At 43.3% G+C, this 16,043-nt stretch overlaps 1 protein-coding gene across 2 annotated transcripts in view; it reads left to right on the plus strand.

The window, feature by feature from the left end:
- Positions 1–14,551, plus strand: part of VWA8 (von Willebrand factor A domain containing 8) — a 90,062-nt gene extending 75,511 nt beyond the window's left edge. For both annotated transcript variants that reach the window (XM_081947896.1, XM_081947895.1), the window contains exons 38-45: positions 104–212; positions 1,170–1,326; positions 2,218–2,326; positions 6,753–6,878; positions 7,446–7,604; positions 8,954–9,052; positions 11,269–11,507; positions 14,166–14,551. In XM_081947896.1, the coding sequence (XP_081804022.1) occupies positions 104–212; positions 1,170–1,326; positions 2,218–2,326; positions 6,753–6,878; positions 7,446–7,604; positions 8,954–9,052; positions 11,269–11,507; positions 14,166–14,274 (1,107 nt within the window). In that variant the 3' untranslated portion in view covers positions 14,275–14,551. The remainder of the gene's footprint in view (positions 1–103; positions 213–1,169; positions 1,327–2,217; positions 2,327–6,752; positions 6,879–7,445; positions 7,605–8,953; positions 9,053–11,268; positions 11,508–14,165) is intronic.
- The last annotated feature ends 1,492 nt before the right edge of the window (positions 14,552–16,043 follow it).

Consider the following 16,043-nt stretch of genomic DNA (forward strand, 5'->3'; position numbering starts at 1 on the left):
TAATATACTCTGTCAAGAGTGTTCCTCGTCTTTTCTCGTAAATGTGGCAAGGTGGATTCTCCTCTCGTTCGCATGTTCTTCACGTGTTGTATTCCCTCAATAGATAACCATCCAGAGAGAAAGTGGCTTGGACGTCAGCTCCCCTAAACATGGGAAGATCGACCCAGACAATGCCCCTCATGTTGGAGGAAACACCTGGGCTGGGGGAACAGGTACAAAATCAACTTTCTGTCAGGGCTCCAAATAGCATCCAGAACTAAATCAAGTCAAAGCATTCCTCAAAGTTCCAATTGATGAAGAGAGCCATGTCGGCACATCTGGGAAAACCCAAATCTGAAAGCTTCCCGGTTTCTCCCACCTAGTTGAAAGTTCAAGATCTTGCCCCCCCCCCCCCCCCCACACACACAAGTCCATCCCATGGTCCAATCTCCCACTGCCATGCTGGCAGTCCAATCCATTCAGTTCCAGTCAGGTGCAGAGATACAGAGACAAAGAATGACCTTGGCTTTCTAGAAAGAATGTTGTTATGGCTACATATCATCTAACTCCATACAATCCCCCCTCCCATTTTCCCACAATAGAAAAAAGCACAGTAGAATAATAGAAAGTGTGGCAGGACAAAGATCCAAAAGAAAAGATGGCTGCAGGCCTGACACTTTCTCTCCTGTGCAGTAGTTCACCATAATTTCTTGCAGACGTTTCATTATCCAACTAGGCAACAAGATCAGTACTAGATGAGATGGGGGTTTGTAAGGAGGAGGAGGAAGAGAGGAATGTGGGGTCCTAGTTGCTCTCTGAGATTGATTGTTTTCTTGCGGACGTTTCATGACCCAACTAGGTAACACCCTCAGTGCCGGAAGGAAGTGGGGTTTCCCCATCTAGATAATTAATACCTTGGGCAACGAGGACCTCACAATTCAACCCTGAGCTGCAAATACTGTCTTCTCTCGGTACAATTGAGTATTGTGAAGACTCTTGAGAATCAAGTCTGCAATAATATTTCCTTGCTATGAAAACGTTAAGGCTCTCAGACCTGAGCTACCTAAATCCAGACAGCCACTAGATGGCAACCAAGAGATACTGAAAACGTTGTGCTGCCACCTAGCCGTTATTCAGAATTCCGCAGTCCCGGAAAGGATGCAAAAGTGTTCTTTGGGATTCTTTTGCAGGTGGGAGAGACACCGCAGGCTTGGGGGGCAAAGGGGGTCCCTATAGACTGGACGCCGGTCACCAGGTGTACCAGATATCTCAAGCTGAGAAAGACGCCGTCCCTGAAGAGGTGAAGAGAGCCGCCAGAGAGATGGGCGAAAAGGCTTTTAAGCAGAGGTGAGCATCTGTGGTCCTGCATTTAGTGTGTGCTTGCATCCCCTTCGTTTAGAGCAGATGCTGATCACGTGCTCCAGGGGCTTCCTTCCTTCCTTTTCCTTCCTTCCTTCCTTCCCTCCCTCCCTCCCTCCTTCCCTCCCTCCTTCCCTCCCTCCTCCTTTATGTCTGTCTGTCTGTCTGTCTGTCTGTATAATCTATCTATCCATCCATCCATCCATCCATCTATCTATGCCTTCTCTCATCTGTCTTCCATCTCTCCCCCCCTCTCTCTCCCTACCTATCTACCTACCTATCATCTATCTATCTATCTATCTATCTATCTATCTATCTATCTATCATCTATCTATCTATCTATCTATCTATCTATCTATCTATCTATCTATCTGTCATCTATCTATCTAATCTAATCTATGCTCCTATGATCTATTTACTATTAGTCTTCTCTTCCTTCCTAGTACCTATCTCTTCCCACTTATGACTATAACCATGTTGCTTGTATCTTTCAATTTATATTATTTTATTTGTTTCCTAGTGTGATTTGATTGCTTACTAATAATCTATGACTATCACTAAGTGTTGTATCTTATGATTTTGGATGAATGTATCTTTTCTTTTATGTACCCTGAGAGCATCTGCACCAAAGACAAATTCCTTGTGTATCCAACTTGGCCAATAAAGGATTATATTCTGTTCTAGTTTATTCTATTCTATTCTATTCTATTCCTTATTCTATTCTATTCTATTCTATTCTTCATTCCAATACATTCTGTTCTATTCTATTCCTTATTCTATTCTCTATTCTATTCTATTCTATTCAAGAAATTGTCTAGCTTTAGATAGTTCTATAAAAAAGAACCAGTTTTGATTCAGTTCCACATTGTTTTGCTTCAGATTAAAAGAAATCCAGATGAGTGAATATGATGCGTCGACATACGAACGATTTTCTGGAGCTGTTCGGAGGCAAGTGCAGTCCCTCCGGATTATTCTGGATAACTTACAGGTAATCATTTTGGTAATGGATCCCTGCTTTTCCTCTTTTCCTGTCCTCCAGCCTTTGCGTAGTCAACTTCCCTTAACTGAGCTTTAAGAAATCATTTTGTCCTCAGCATGAGGAATTTTGATTAAAACCAGAATGAGATCTGCAGAGATCCGTCCGAGTGTTTAATTGACAATCTTTTTGGGACGTCCGCTTGAAGTTTTCCATAGGTAGTTTCCTAACTAATTAGGGTGCGTTACCTGGAATACTAGAAGACCTCCAAGGTCCCTTCCAACTCTGTTATTTTGTTCTATTCTTTTCATTACCCAAATTAGGTGACATCATCAGTGCGAAAAGGGAGTTAGGTTTGCAGAGAGGAAGAGGAGGAGATGACCTTGATGCTCTCTGAACTTTTTCTTGTAGTCGTTTTATTACCCAGCTAGGTAACATCATCGGTGCTAGAAGTGAGGAGGAGACGAGAAAAGTCGTAGAATGAGACGAAAGACACTTAACACTTAGAAACATGTATTTTGGGTCCTCAGTTATGGTTGTAAGTGTAACAGAGTTGGAAGGGACCTTGGAGGTCTTCTAGTCCAAACCCCTGCTCAAGCAATTTCAGACAAGTGGATGTCCAGTCTCTTCTTAGTGTTGGAGCATTCACAGCTTCTGGAGGCAAATTCTGTTCCACTGATTAAGTGTTCTTACTGTCAGGAAGTTTCTTCTCAGTTCTAAGTTGCTTCTCTCCTTGATTAGTTTCCACCCATTGCTTCTTGTTCTACCCTCAGGTGCCTTGGAGAATAGTTCGACTCCCTCTTCTTTGTGGCAACCCCTGAGATCTTGGAAGACTGTTATCATGTCTCCCCTAGTCCTTCTTTCTATTAAACTAGACATACCCAGTTCCTGCAACTGTTCTTCATATGTTTTAGCCTCCAGTCCCCTAATCCTCTTTGTTGCTCTTCTCTGCACTCTTTCTAGAGTCTCCACATCTTTTTTCTCAATTCCAGGAACTTCTCACCTGCTCCACTTTAGTCTCTGAGTAAAACACTCGGAGTCCTTAATTTTCGCAACCCCTTCCTCTCAACTGCACAGTGGACCCCCCTCCCCTCTTCTTGCTGGCAGCCCCTCCAATGTCGGAAGGCTGCTATTGTCTCACCCCTTAGCCTTTCTCTCCCTTAAACGAGCCAGCCCTCCAACTGGAGACTTCATTGAACTTGACCGTTGGCCAAGACGAGTCTGCTACATCCGGACCTTTGTCTGTTCTGAGCCCACCCCCAACCTTCACAGCCTTATCAGCAAAGGACGTACATCCGTCCTTCCTCCGGACTAACAAAGGGTTGTTTAGGGTTCAAGGGGAAAATGGCTTCCTGAGGTTGCATTGTCTTCCTAGGAAGAGAGCCGCCTGGAACGCGAAGACAAGGAAGAGGCTAGCTTCTGACCTAAACCATTGTTTATTTGATGTCTGGGCTGGGGGAAGGAGAGTGAGGGATCCCTAGCTCTTCCCTATCCATCCGGAGACAGTGTTGCATCTGCTGTGTTGCTTCATCTTGCAGAAGTTCCCAGGTTTTCAAGGGTCTTCGGAGAAAAGAGTAAGGTTCTACATTTAGGCAAGAAAAACAAAATGCACAGGTACGGTATAGGTGGTACCTTGCTCAGTAGTAGTAACTGTGAGAGGGATCTTGGAGTCCTAGTGGACAACCATTTAAATAGGAGCCAACCGTGTGCAGCAGCTGCCAAAAAAGCCAACACAGTTCTAGGCTGCATCAACAGAGGGAGAGAATCAAGATCACGTGAAGTGTTAATACCACTTTATAAGGCCTTGGCAAGGCCACACTTGGAATATTTGTATTCAGTTTTGGTCACCACAATGTAGAAAAGATGTGGAGACTCTAAAAAGAGTGCAGAACATATGAGGGCTAAAACATATGAAGAACGGTTGCAGGAACTGGGTATGTCTAGTTTAATGAACAGAAGGACTAGGGGAGACATGATAGCAGTCTTCCAATATTTCAGGGGTTGCCCCAAAAAAGAGGGAGTCAAGCTATTCTCCAAGGCACCTGAGGGTAGAAAAATAAGCAATGGGTGGAAACTAATGAAGGAGAGAAGCAACTTAGAACTGAGGAGAAACTTCCTGACAGTTAGAACAATTAATCAGTAGAACAGCTTGCCTCCAGAAGTTGCGAATGCCCCAACACTGGAAGTCTTTGAGAAGATGTTGGAAAGCTATTTGTCTGAAATGGTATAGGGTTTCCGGCCTAGGCAGGGGGTTGGACTAGAAGATCTCCAAGGTCCCTTCTAACTCTGTTATTCTAAAACCATAGAGAAGAATGAAACATGGACGGCGTGTCCTGCTGGCTTTCCAATAGATTCATTGTGGGCAAACTATAGGAGACAACGGCGGACAAGAGAAAAGAGGACTCCTTGGAGGAGACCCTAATGTTGGGAAGGATGGAAGGCCAAAGGTTAAGGGGATGGCAGAGGATGAGATGGTTAGATGGTGTCATCAGTGCAATGAGCAAACTCCAGGAGACAATGGAAGACAAGAGACCTGTCCTCCACTGGCCACCAAATGAGGAGAGAGAACTCCTTGGAGAAGGCCCTGAAGATGAGACAGATGAAAGCCTAAGAAGACAACAGCAGAGGAGGAGATCATTAGATGGTGTCATCAACACATCCAACACAATGGGCAAACTCCAGGAGATTGTTGAGCATAGGAGGACCTGACCTGCTGTGGTCCATGGGGGTCAGGAAGAGTCGGACATGACTTAGTGGCTGACCACAATACGCCCACAAATAAATAGAAGGAGAGGTCCATGGGAGAGCGTTAAGAAAACTGAAAATTAGTACCACATCCTTTTTTATGTGCAATATTTTCTGTAGAGACCCCTGAAGCAGAAGCTCACTGGATTTTTGGGTTCCTTGTGAAGAGAACTTCATTCATCACCTTAGTAGCACATGGAAAGAAGAGCACTTCCCTGGGGTATTCCTCTAGTTTTGGTTTTCAACACCAATACTTCCTGCAAATGAAGTTCCAAAAGTTTACTATTTAATTGCACAGCTGATTTGTTACATGGCAAAATGTGATTTATATATAAAATGAGATAAATAGGTAGGTAGGTAGGTAGGTAGGTAGGTAGGTAGGTAGGTAGGTAGGTAGGTAGATGATAGATAGATAGATAGATAGATAGATGATAGATAGATAGATAGATAGATAGATAGATAGATAGATAGATAGATAGATAGATAGATGATAGATAGATAAATAGATGATTGATAGATGATAGATAGATAGATGATAGATAGATAGATAGACAGACAGACAGACAGACAGATAGATAGATAGATAAGATAGGGGGGATGGATAGATGATAGATAGATAGATAGATAGATAGATAGATAGATAGATAGATAGATAGATAGATAGATAGATAGATAGATAGATAGATAGATAAGATAGGGGGATGGATAGATGATAGATGAGATAGATAGATAGACAAATAGATGATATACATACATACCTACATACATACATGATAGATTGATTGATGATAGATGACATAGATTGATTGATTGATGATAAATGAGATAGATAGCTAGATGATAAACAACTAGACAGGTATAGGTGTATATATGCTCGCACAGGCACGAGGCCGAAGGCACCAGCCTGAAGATGGCAAGTGGGACCTCGCTGAGACGTCACCAAAATACTCTCAGTCTTACACGGGAAAAGACCCGAATACGCCAAGACCTAGCTACATACAAACATACATACACACACACACACACACATATATATATAACATATATATAGCTATAGATGCACACACATACACACACACACAGAGTGTGAAAGACTGAATAGTAATTCCCATTTCTTTTTCACCATTGTCATAATGGAGGGCAATTCAATGTACTTTTGGGTGAACCTGAAATGCCTTTGCCTCCTATAAATTATTTGCTTCCCTTCATCTGTCTTTCAGCCAGAAATCACCAGGGGTTTGAAGGCTCAAAACTGTGCACGTTACATGGATTGTTCCATGCTCCCGTTCCATATACGTTCCTCCTTGTGAATTTGCTTCACTTAAGTCTCTTGTTTGTTCAAGTGGAATTTATTGATTCGTTAAACTCTGTCTGTCAGCATGCTGGAATTACACCAGTTGTCAAAAATAAGTCTTTGATTAAATTCTAGCCTTTCACGGTTGAGGTTCCCAGGCATCTCTGTAGACTGAAAAAGAATGTATTTCGTCAACGTAGACAAATATTGTCCTTCCTTTGATAGACAGACTTGTCTGTTCAAGCGTTCGTTTCGAGAACTTGCGCCAAGGCTGATTGTAGAAGTTGGAAGACAAGTTCCATTGGCCCGTTCAAAATGAAAATGCACCACAAAAAAAAAAAAAAGTAACATAGAATGTAGGCTTAAAGAAGGTGATTCTTATATTTTATTCTTCTGTAGGCCAAAGGGAAAGAAAGGCAGTGGTTAAGACATCAAGCAGTTGGAGAATTGGATGATGCCAAGATCATCGATAGTCTGACCGGGGAAAAATCCATCTACAAGCGGCGTGGAGAACTTGACCCACAGGTAAGTTAAATGTTATGAACAAGCTTGTCGGCCAATTATTTTTCTAGTTTGTGTGTGTAATTTCACTGAAGAAAGTCACATCCCAGAGAAAATTAGCATCTTCTCAAGTCTCCCCTGGTGTTCTGACTGAGGCTTCCCAAGAGCCTGAAGCCAACTCCTGGTCCCCACAAAAACCCCTTTTATTAATTTCCTGTGAATTCTGCTCCTTCACATTAAGCAAAGTCTTTCAAAGGAGGATATACGGTCACAGACCTTCTCTGGCTTGGAGAGCTGACAGGACGATTATCTGCAAAACTTGGCAAGGAGCCTTGGAGAGTCACGAACCAATTACGCGAAGTAATTGTCTCCTGCAAACAACACTCCCCTTTTGCTCCTCTTTTATTTCCTCTGGGAGGGGCCATTCATCATCTATATGTGGCCTTACTCCCAAGTCGATCCCTGTTCTTTAGCTGTTCCCTTCGTCTGGCAACTCTGCGCATGCGCACACTGGGAACAGGCTCCAGCTGTTCTTCTGCCTCACTGATGTCTGACTTAATTTTATCATCTATTTCCTCTATTCCTCTAAAGCTGGGAAGTCCACAGCAGAAATGTAAGCGGCTCTCTATGGTGGTAGATGTCTCCGGCAGCATGTACCGCTTCAACGGTGTCGACCGACGGCTGGAGCGATCCATGGAAGCTGTTTGCATGGTTATGGAAGCCTTTGAGAACTACGAGCAGAAATTTAAGGTGACTCTCAGAGGGAAACAGCTCCGAACCAGTCGTGGGTCCATAAGTTGCTTAGGAGAAAAGAGTTGGCCTCCTTCGTCCCGAATCTCACAAATTCTCAAAATTGATCCGATATTTGATGAGCAGACTAGTGTCTTAAGTATTAAATTTGAATATAGGTGGTCCTTGACTTACGACCGCAATTGAGCGAGCCCAACATTTCTGTTGCTAATCGAGACCATTGTTCACTGCGTTTTTCCCACTTTACGACTTTTCTTGCCACATTTGTTAAGCGAATCATTTAGGAAGTCATTAAATAAGCAACTCGGTCGTTAAGTGAATCTGGCTTCCCTGTTGACTTTGCTTGTTCAGAAGATCATAAAAGTGGGATCACATGGCACACACACACACACACACACACACAGAGGACTCTGCAACTGTCAAAAGTCAATTGCTAAGCCTCTGAATTTTGATCATGAGACTGGGGGAATGCGGCTACAGTCGTAAGGGTGAAAAATGGTCTTAAGTCACTTTTGTTCTGACCTAGGCTGCTCAAAATCATGAAGCCAACTCCTCATCCAGATAAAACCTCTTTTATTTAGGTTAAAGGGAATTCCTCTCCAGCAAAGTCCGGGCCAACAATCTTTCAAGAGATTTCACATCTAGAGACCTTTATCAGGCTTGGAGAGCGGCCAGGCCGATATCTTCCAAACGCCAAGCTGTAGCAGCAATTACTTGGCAAGAAGTCAGGAACAGACCTTCACCCTAATGAATTGAACTAATGGTCTCCTGCAAACTCCCCTCCCCTTTCGCTGTTCTTTTATTCCCTATGGGAGGGGCCATTCACTGTCCACCTGTGCCTTTACTCCCAAGTTGGCCCTTGTTCCTTAGCTGTTCCCTTCTCCTGGCAGCTCTGTGCATGCACACACTGGGAACAGGCTCCAGCTGTTCTTCTGCTCCACTGATCTCTGACTCAAAAGGCAGCTGATAACTGTCAGACGGCCCTGGCCCCCTCTCTGCCTCCAATGCAGAGCCCTCATCAGAACCTTCCCCAGACTCCAGGACTGGCCCATGTCCCTCCCCAACCTCCTCAATGTTTGACTCTGCTGCCAGATCCGCTGGTGGGCCACAACAATTTTGTTCCAGTGCCATTGTAACCTCGGTCACTAAATGAACGTTGTAAGTCGAGAATTGACCAGTATGTAATTCGGCATATTAGCAAAGAGATTTCCCATCACAAGAATCAAGGGTATTGGGGAATAGAGAGCGAAAACAAGGCTGCAAAAGTTTGGATCTTTTCATTACAATGATGGATTTCATGGCTTGAAGATGTCGGTTCCATATCTTTGCTCAAATCTTTTTCCATGCAGTACAACATTCTCGGCCACTCGGGAGACGGATTCAACATTGCCCTGGTTCCCAACGACAAAGTGCCAAAGGACAATAAGCAAAGACTAGAGATTCTGAAGGTAACGTTCTTAATTTCATGAAATGTTTTAAGTCTAGCGCAACAGGTTTCCAATTCTTCGTATTCCAGGAGAGAGAAGAACGGTTGCTGGAACTGAGCATGTTTAGTCTAATGAAAAGAAGGACCAGGGGAGACATGATAGCATTGTTCCAATATCTCAGGGGTTGCCCCAAAGAGGAGGGAGTCAAGCTCTTCTCCAAAGCACCTGAGGGTAGAACAAGAAGCAATGGGTGGAAACTAATCAAGGAGAGAAGCAACTTAGAACTGAGGAGAAATTTCCTAACAGAACAATTAATCAGTGGGACAACTTGCCTCCAGAAGTTATGGGTGCTCCAATACTGGGGGATTTTAAGAAGAGAGTAGACAACTATTTGTCAGAAATGGTATAGGCCCATGGTATAGGGTTTTCTGCCTAAGCAGGGGGATGGACTAGAAGACCTTCAAACTCTGTTGTTCTATTTGTTTATTCTATTCTACATTCTATTCCAATTTCTATTCTATTCTATTCTGTTTATATTCTATTCCATTCCATTCTTTCTAATTTTATTATATTCCGCTCCGCTCCATTAATTTTTATTCTATTCTATTCTATTCTAATTTCTATTCTATTCCATTCCATTATTTCTTATTCTATTCTATTCCAGTTTCTACTCTATTCTACTCTTATCCTTCTGTTCTTTTTTTCAAAAGACAACTCTTGATTTTTCCTTTGAAAACCTTTTGCTTCCCATCCAAGGAGCTGAAGTAGTCCTGAAGAAGCTTCTTGGCTGAGAAGTGAAAGGTTTTCAAAGGAGAAAATGCCCCCGTGCCTTTTCAAGAAAATCCCCTTTGGGCTAAGATTGTGTGGTTCTTATCTGCGGAAGTCAATTAGCCAACCGGTTTTTCTTTTTCCCACGAAGGCCAAAATAGGCATGTCCCCATCCTGCTTTCCTTCTCGGCTTCTTACCTTGACCTAATTCCCCGTAGAGCAGCCTTGAGCAGCTAATGTCACCTTAATACCTGGATTAAGCTCCGTCACGAGCATAAATAAATATGAATGCCTTAAAACCCTGAGCAGATTTTCACACAGCTCGGTAACAATCTCTGAAGAGGGGAGAATTTTATCTCTGCTGGGTACAGGTAGTCCTCGTCTTACGACCGCAATGGAGCCCAAAATTTATGTTGCTAAGTGAGACATTTGTTAAGTGAGTCTTTCTCCATTTTACGACCTTCGGTTGCCACAGTTGTTAAGTGAATCACTGCACTTCTTAAGTTAGTAACACCCGGACGTTGAGTGAATCTGGCTTCCCCCATTGGCTTTGCTCGTCGGAAGTTCGCAAAAGGAGACCTTCCGACGCAAAAGGAGACCTTTTTCCAGGATCGGTGTAACTTCCAACGGTGACTAAATGAGCAATTGTAAGACGAGAACTACCTGCCTTGCACATCAACTACAGGCTTGGATTTGAAGGGTGTCCGGTCACAGGGGTATTCCTTTGCAAATAGAATAGAATGGAATAAGAATGGAATGAAATAATAATGGAATGGAATGAGAATAGTATAGAATATTGAAATGAAGAATGGAGTGGAGTGAAGTGGAAGAGAGGAGAGGATGGGAAAGGAGAAGGGAAGAGAAAAGAGCTGGAAGGGACCTTTGAGGTCTTCCAGTCCAGCCCCCTGTTCAAGCAGGAGAATCTTATACCATTTCAGTCAAGTGATTGTCTAGTCTCTTCTTAAAAACCTCCAGTGATGGAGCGCCCATGATTTCTTGTGGCAAGCTTTTCCACCGGTTCCACTGAGATCCACTGACCTCACTGTCAGGAACTTAACTCTAGGTTGCTTCTCTCCTTGATTAGTTTCCACCCATTGCTTCTTGTCCTGCCCTCAGGTGCCTTGGAGAATAGCTTGACTCCCTCTTCTTTGTGGCAACCCCTGAGATATCGGAAGACTGCTATCATGTCTCCCCTAGTCCTTCTTTTCATTAAACTAGACATACCCAGTTCCTGCAACCGTTCTTCATATGTTTTAGTCTCCAGTCCCCTAATCCTCATTGCTGCTCTTCTCTGAACTTTTTCCAAAGTCTCAACACCTTTTTTGCAGTACGGTGACCAAAATTGGTTGCAGTATTCCAGGTGTGGCCTTACTAGGGTACTGATGCTTCATGTGGTTTTTAATTCTATGCCTCTGTTTATACAACCAGAATTATTACTATCTTTTTTGGGGGATTCTCATTTACGCCAGGTCATGCATGCCCATGCTCAGTTCTGCATGAGCGGAGACCACACCCTGGAAGGGACCGAGCACGCCGTTCGGGAGATCGCCAAAGACGACGCCGACGAATATTTCGTCATCGTCTTAAGCGACGCCAACCTGGAGCGGTATGGCATCCCACCCGCAAGATTTGCACAGGCCTTGACGATCGACCCCAAAGTCAACGCTTTTGCCATATTCATTGGGTCCTTGGGGGACCAAGCTGACAGGTATGTGGAAGACCCCCAAAGCTCGGGAGGAAACTACAGGTGGTTGGTGGGATTTTGAGGCAAATCTTCAAGATCCCATTCCTGAGAGCCAATGTTGTGGCCCGCCAGTGGCCAGCGCATCTGGCAGCAGATTCGGAGAGTGAGGAGGTTGGGGAGGAACATGGGCCAGTCCTGGAGTCTGGGGAAGGCTCTGACGAGGGCTCTGCGTCGGAGGCAGAGAGGGGGCCAGAGCCGTATGCCAGTTATCAGCTGCCTTCAGAGTCAGACATCAATGGGGCAGACGAACAGCTGAGCCTGTTCCCAGTGTGCACAAGCGCAGAGTAGCCAGGCGAAGGGAACAGCAAAAGAACAGGGATTGACTTGGGAGTAAGGCCACAGGTGGACGGTGTATGTCCCCTCCCATAGGGAATAATAGAGGAACGCAAGGGGAGTGGAGTTTGCAGGAGACAATGAGTTCATTCCTGCACTCTTGCCAAGTATTGGGGCATCTGAAAGATCTTGGCCTGGCCACTCTCCAAGCCTGATCAAGGTCGGAAATTGTGAATTATCTTGAAAGACTGTGGGAGAGGAAAGACTTTGCTGGAGAGGAATTCACTGTCAATTAAATAAAAGGGGGTTATTGGGACAAGGACTTGGCTTCATGCTGCTGGGGAAGCCTAGGGCAGAATACCTTTGTAGAATAGGATGGGTAGGGGTGATCCCTGTGTCTTGTTCTTTTCCCAGGTATACAGGTGGGAAAAACTAGGCGTGTCTGTCCTAATGAAGAGAAGGATAAGAGGTGACATGAGAGCAGCCTCCCAAGTGACCAAGAGGCTTAAAATGACTAAAATATATGAAGAACACTTGCAGGATTTGGGTTTGGCCGGTCTAGAGAAAAGAAGGACCAGGGGAGACAGGAGAGCAGTCTTCCAGTATTTGAGGGGCTGCCACAAAAAAGAGGGGGGTCAAATTATTCTCCAAAGCACCCGAAGGCAGGAGATGAAGCAATTGGGGGGGGGGGAATAATCAAAGAGAGAAGCAACCTGGAGTTAAGGAGAAACTTCCTAACAGTGAGGATAATTAACCAGTGGAACTGCTTGCCACCAGAAATTGTGGGCGCTCCATCATTGGAGGTTTTGAAGAAGAGACTAGGCAGACATTTATCTGGAATGGTGTAGAGCAGTGAGGGCTAAGCTTTTTGTCACCGTCTGCCGAAAGCACACGCGCCCCCATAATGTAATGCTGTTGAAATCCAGACATCTTCAAGTTGAGAAACCCTGGTGTAGAGTCTCTTGCTTGAGCAGGGGGTTGGACTGGAAGACCTCCAGGGTCCCTTCCAGCCCTACGATTCTAAGTGGGAGGAGAGAAGCATTTTGGGATGCTCGTTTAGAAAAAGGATAATGATCCCAGAAAAAAAAAATTGTAGCACTGCTTTGAAGACAAAATTGCTTCTTTGAGCATGAATCATAAGAAAATTCAGATGATGTAAGGAAGAGTCCGGTTCAGTTTCAAATAATGATTAACTATCTGGAGCCAAGCTCAAATTTGTGAACCCACGAAAGCCTGCTCAGCTCAGGAGTGGTTAGAGTAAAGAAAGTCAAATAATTGGAACATATTCTCTACTACCCTAAAAAAAAAAAAAAACCGCTCCCACGCCTGAGAACGGCTGATGTCATTTTGCAAACCAGCAAAAAGATCTTAAAATCATTTCTCATCGTTTAGTTCTAACCACATCGCACAAAACATAACAAGCTCCATTTCTTAATAGATGCGTTTGCATTAAAGAAAATCGTTGGGAATTGTGGTTTCGGTTCTACTAACAACTCGCGATAGGAACACAAATCTCTAGAAAATATTTTACCCCAAGGCTTGTTCTCAATTCAATCTTCTGACCTCTTCATGTTATGATTCAAAAGTTGTTTTTTATTACTGTTGTTATTATTGTTGTTGTTAATGCTCTTATTATTAACTTTTATTCATTAAATATGAAACTCAGTTAACTGAACATTCAAAAATGTATCACAAATATTATTTTTATAATTAATAATAACATTGTTATTATTATTATTATTATTATTATTATTATTATTATTATTATTATTATTATTATTATATTTTATTCATTAACATGAAACTTAGTCAACTGAACATTCAAAAATGCATCACAAATACCACTGACTGGTGCTAATGGTTAATACAGGTTGCTGCCAGCATCCTGGGTATCAATCATCTTCTTAAGATATAAGATGTTCCGAATAGCCCAGTTTTTTGCAGTTCCGCTGGTGTTATTGCAGGAAGCTGCAATTTGTGGATGTATCTTGTGAAATTCTTGGACATGGTGCCAAGTGCCCCGATGACAATGGGTATCACTGTGACATGCTTCATATCCATAGCCGTGTAGTTTCGATGGCCGGGTCGCGATATTTCGTGATTTTTTTCCCCCCAGTTCTTTTTCTTCGACTCTGGTACCGCGATATCAATACATTGTACGTTCTAGTTTTCGACAACTGTGATATCTGGTGTGTTGTGCTCCAAATGACGATGCGTCTGTCTGTATAAGCGTTTTGGGGTTTTTAAATTTCTTGAGCGATTAATTTTTACTGAAAAATTCTTGGTTTAATTAAAAGTGATGAAAACCCACAGCGGTAAATTTTATCTTTCTCCTCTTCCGATCTTTAGGTTGCAAAGGACGTTACCGGCTGGTCGATCTTTTATCGCCATGGATACCAAGGAAATCCCACAAATTTTGCAGCAGATTTTCGCCTCCACCATGCTTTCCAGTTCCTAGTAAAAGGAATTTTTGTTGACTGGACTGACTTCTTCAGCGTGGACGATTAATTCAGAATAATCCAAATGAGCTGCTAATCAGAGTCGAAGCACTAATGGCCTAATCTTTATACTGAATAAATACATTTTAAGGTGAAGTACATATTGTACTTGAATTAAGGTGGCCTAAATTATGGTATTCTCCAATAAGAGGATGGTTTAAAAACCCAGTCAGAGCTTTGGAATAAATTAAAGATTTCTATGAATAAATTAAAGATTTCTATATCGTATCCCTTAAATATGTTTTGTGCTCCATATCTATCAAAGAGAACAACACTAAGCAATTTTCTGGCTTATTCTTTTTTATCATTCTTTTGAATTGGTACAGATAGTCTTCAATTTATGACCACAATGGAACCCAATATTTCTGTCGCTAAGTGAGACATTTGTTCAGTGAAGTTTGCTACAGTTTACAGCCTTTATAGCCACATTTGTTAAGCAAATCACTTGCGGTTGTTAAGTTAGTTTCCTGGTTGTTAAGTGAAATTGGATTCACTGAACAATCCTGTTACTACTAATTTAACAGCTACGGGGATTTCACTTAACAACTATGATGAGAAAGGTCGTAAAATGGGGCACAATTCACTTAATAACTTCCTCGCTTAGCAACAGAAATTTGGACCTCCATTGTGGACATATGTTGAGGACTCCCTGTACATAAAGGGGTGTGGTGGCACAGTGGTTAGAATGAAGCATTGCAGGCTGACTCTGCCCACTGCCAGCAGTTCGATTCTCACCAGGCTCAAGGTTGACTCAGCCTTCCATCCTTCTGGGGGGGATCAAATGAGGACCCAAATTGTTGGGGGTCAAGATGCCGACTATGTAAACCGCTTAGAGAGGGCTGCAAAAGCACCGTGAAGCGGTATATAAGTCCAAGTGCTATTGCTATGGCTATCCTTGTCTGTCTGTCTGTCTGTCTTTCCTGCTTAAGCAGGGGGTTGGACTAGAAGACCTCCAAGGTCGCTTCCTATTCCATTCCATTCTATCCCATCCCATCCTTTTCCATCCCTTTCCATTCTATTCTGCCACGGTGGCACTGTGGCTAGTACGCAGTATTGCAGGCTAAATCACTGCCCATTGCCAGCAGTTCGATCCTGACCGTCTCAAGGTTGACACAGCCTTCCATCCTTCCGAGAAGGGCTGTAAAATACTATGAAGGAGTATATAAGCCTAAGTGCAATTGCTATAGCTCTTCCTTTTCTCCTTCCTTCCTTCCTTCCTTCCTTCCTTCCTTCCTTCCTTCCTTCCTTCCTTCCTTCATTAGAATGCAGTATTGCAAGCTAATTCAGCTCACTGCTAGCAGTTCAATCCTGCCTGACTCAATTTTGATTCAGCTTTCCAACTTTCCAAGGTAGGTAAAATGAGGACCCAGATTATTGGGGGCAAGAGGCTGATTGTATCAACAGCTTAGAGAGGGCTGGAAAACACAGTGAAGCAAAATAAAAGTGCTATTGCTTTACCTTTTCTCCTTCCTTCCTTCCTTCCTTCCTTCATTCATTCATTCATTCATTCATTCCATGGTTAGAATGCAGTATTGTATGCTGTCAGCCCACAGTCAGGAGTTCGATGCTGACCAGCTCAAGATTGACTCAGCCTTCCATCCTTCCAAGCTGGGTAAAATGAGGACCCAGATTGTTGGGGGGACCAAGAGGCTGACTCTGTAAACCACTTGGGGAGGGCTGGGAAGCAGCCGTGGCAAGCAAGGTTGTAAAATGGGAATGGGTTGTAAAG

The sequence above is a fragment of the Natrix helvetica genome (genome assembly GCF_964273705.1).
Source record: "Natrix helvetica genome assembly, chromosome: 3".
NCBI lineage: Eukaryota > Metazoa > Chordata > Lepidosauria > Squamata > Natricidae > Natrix > Natrix helvetica.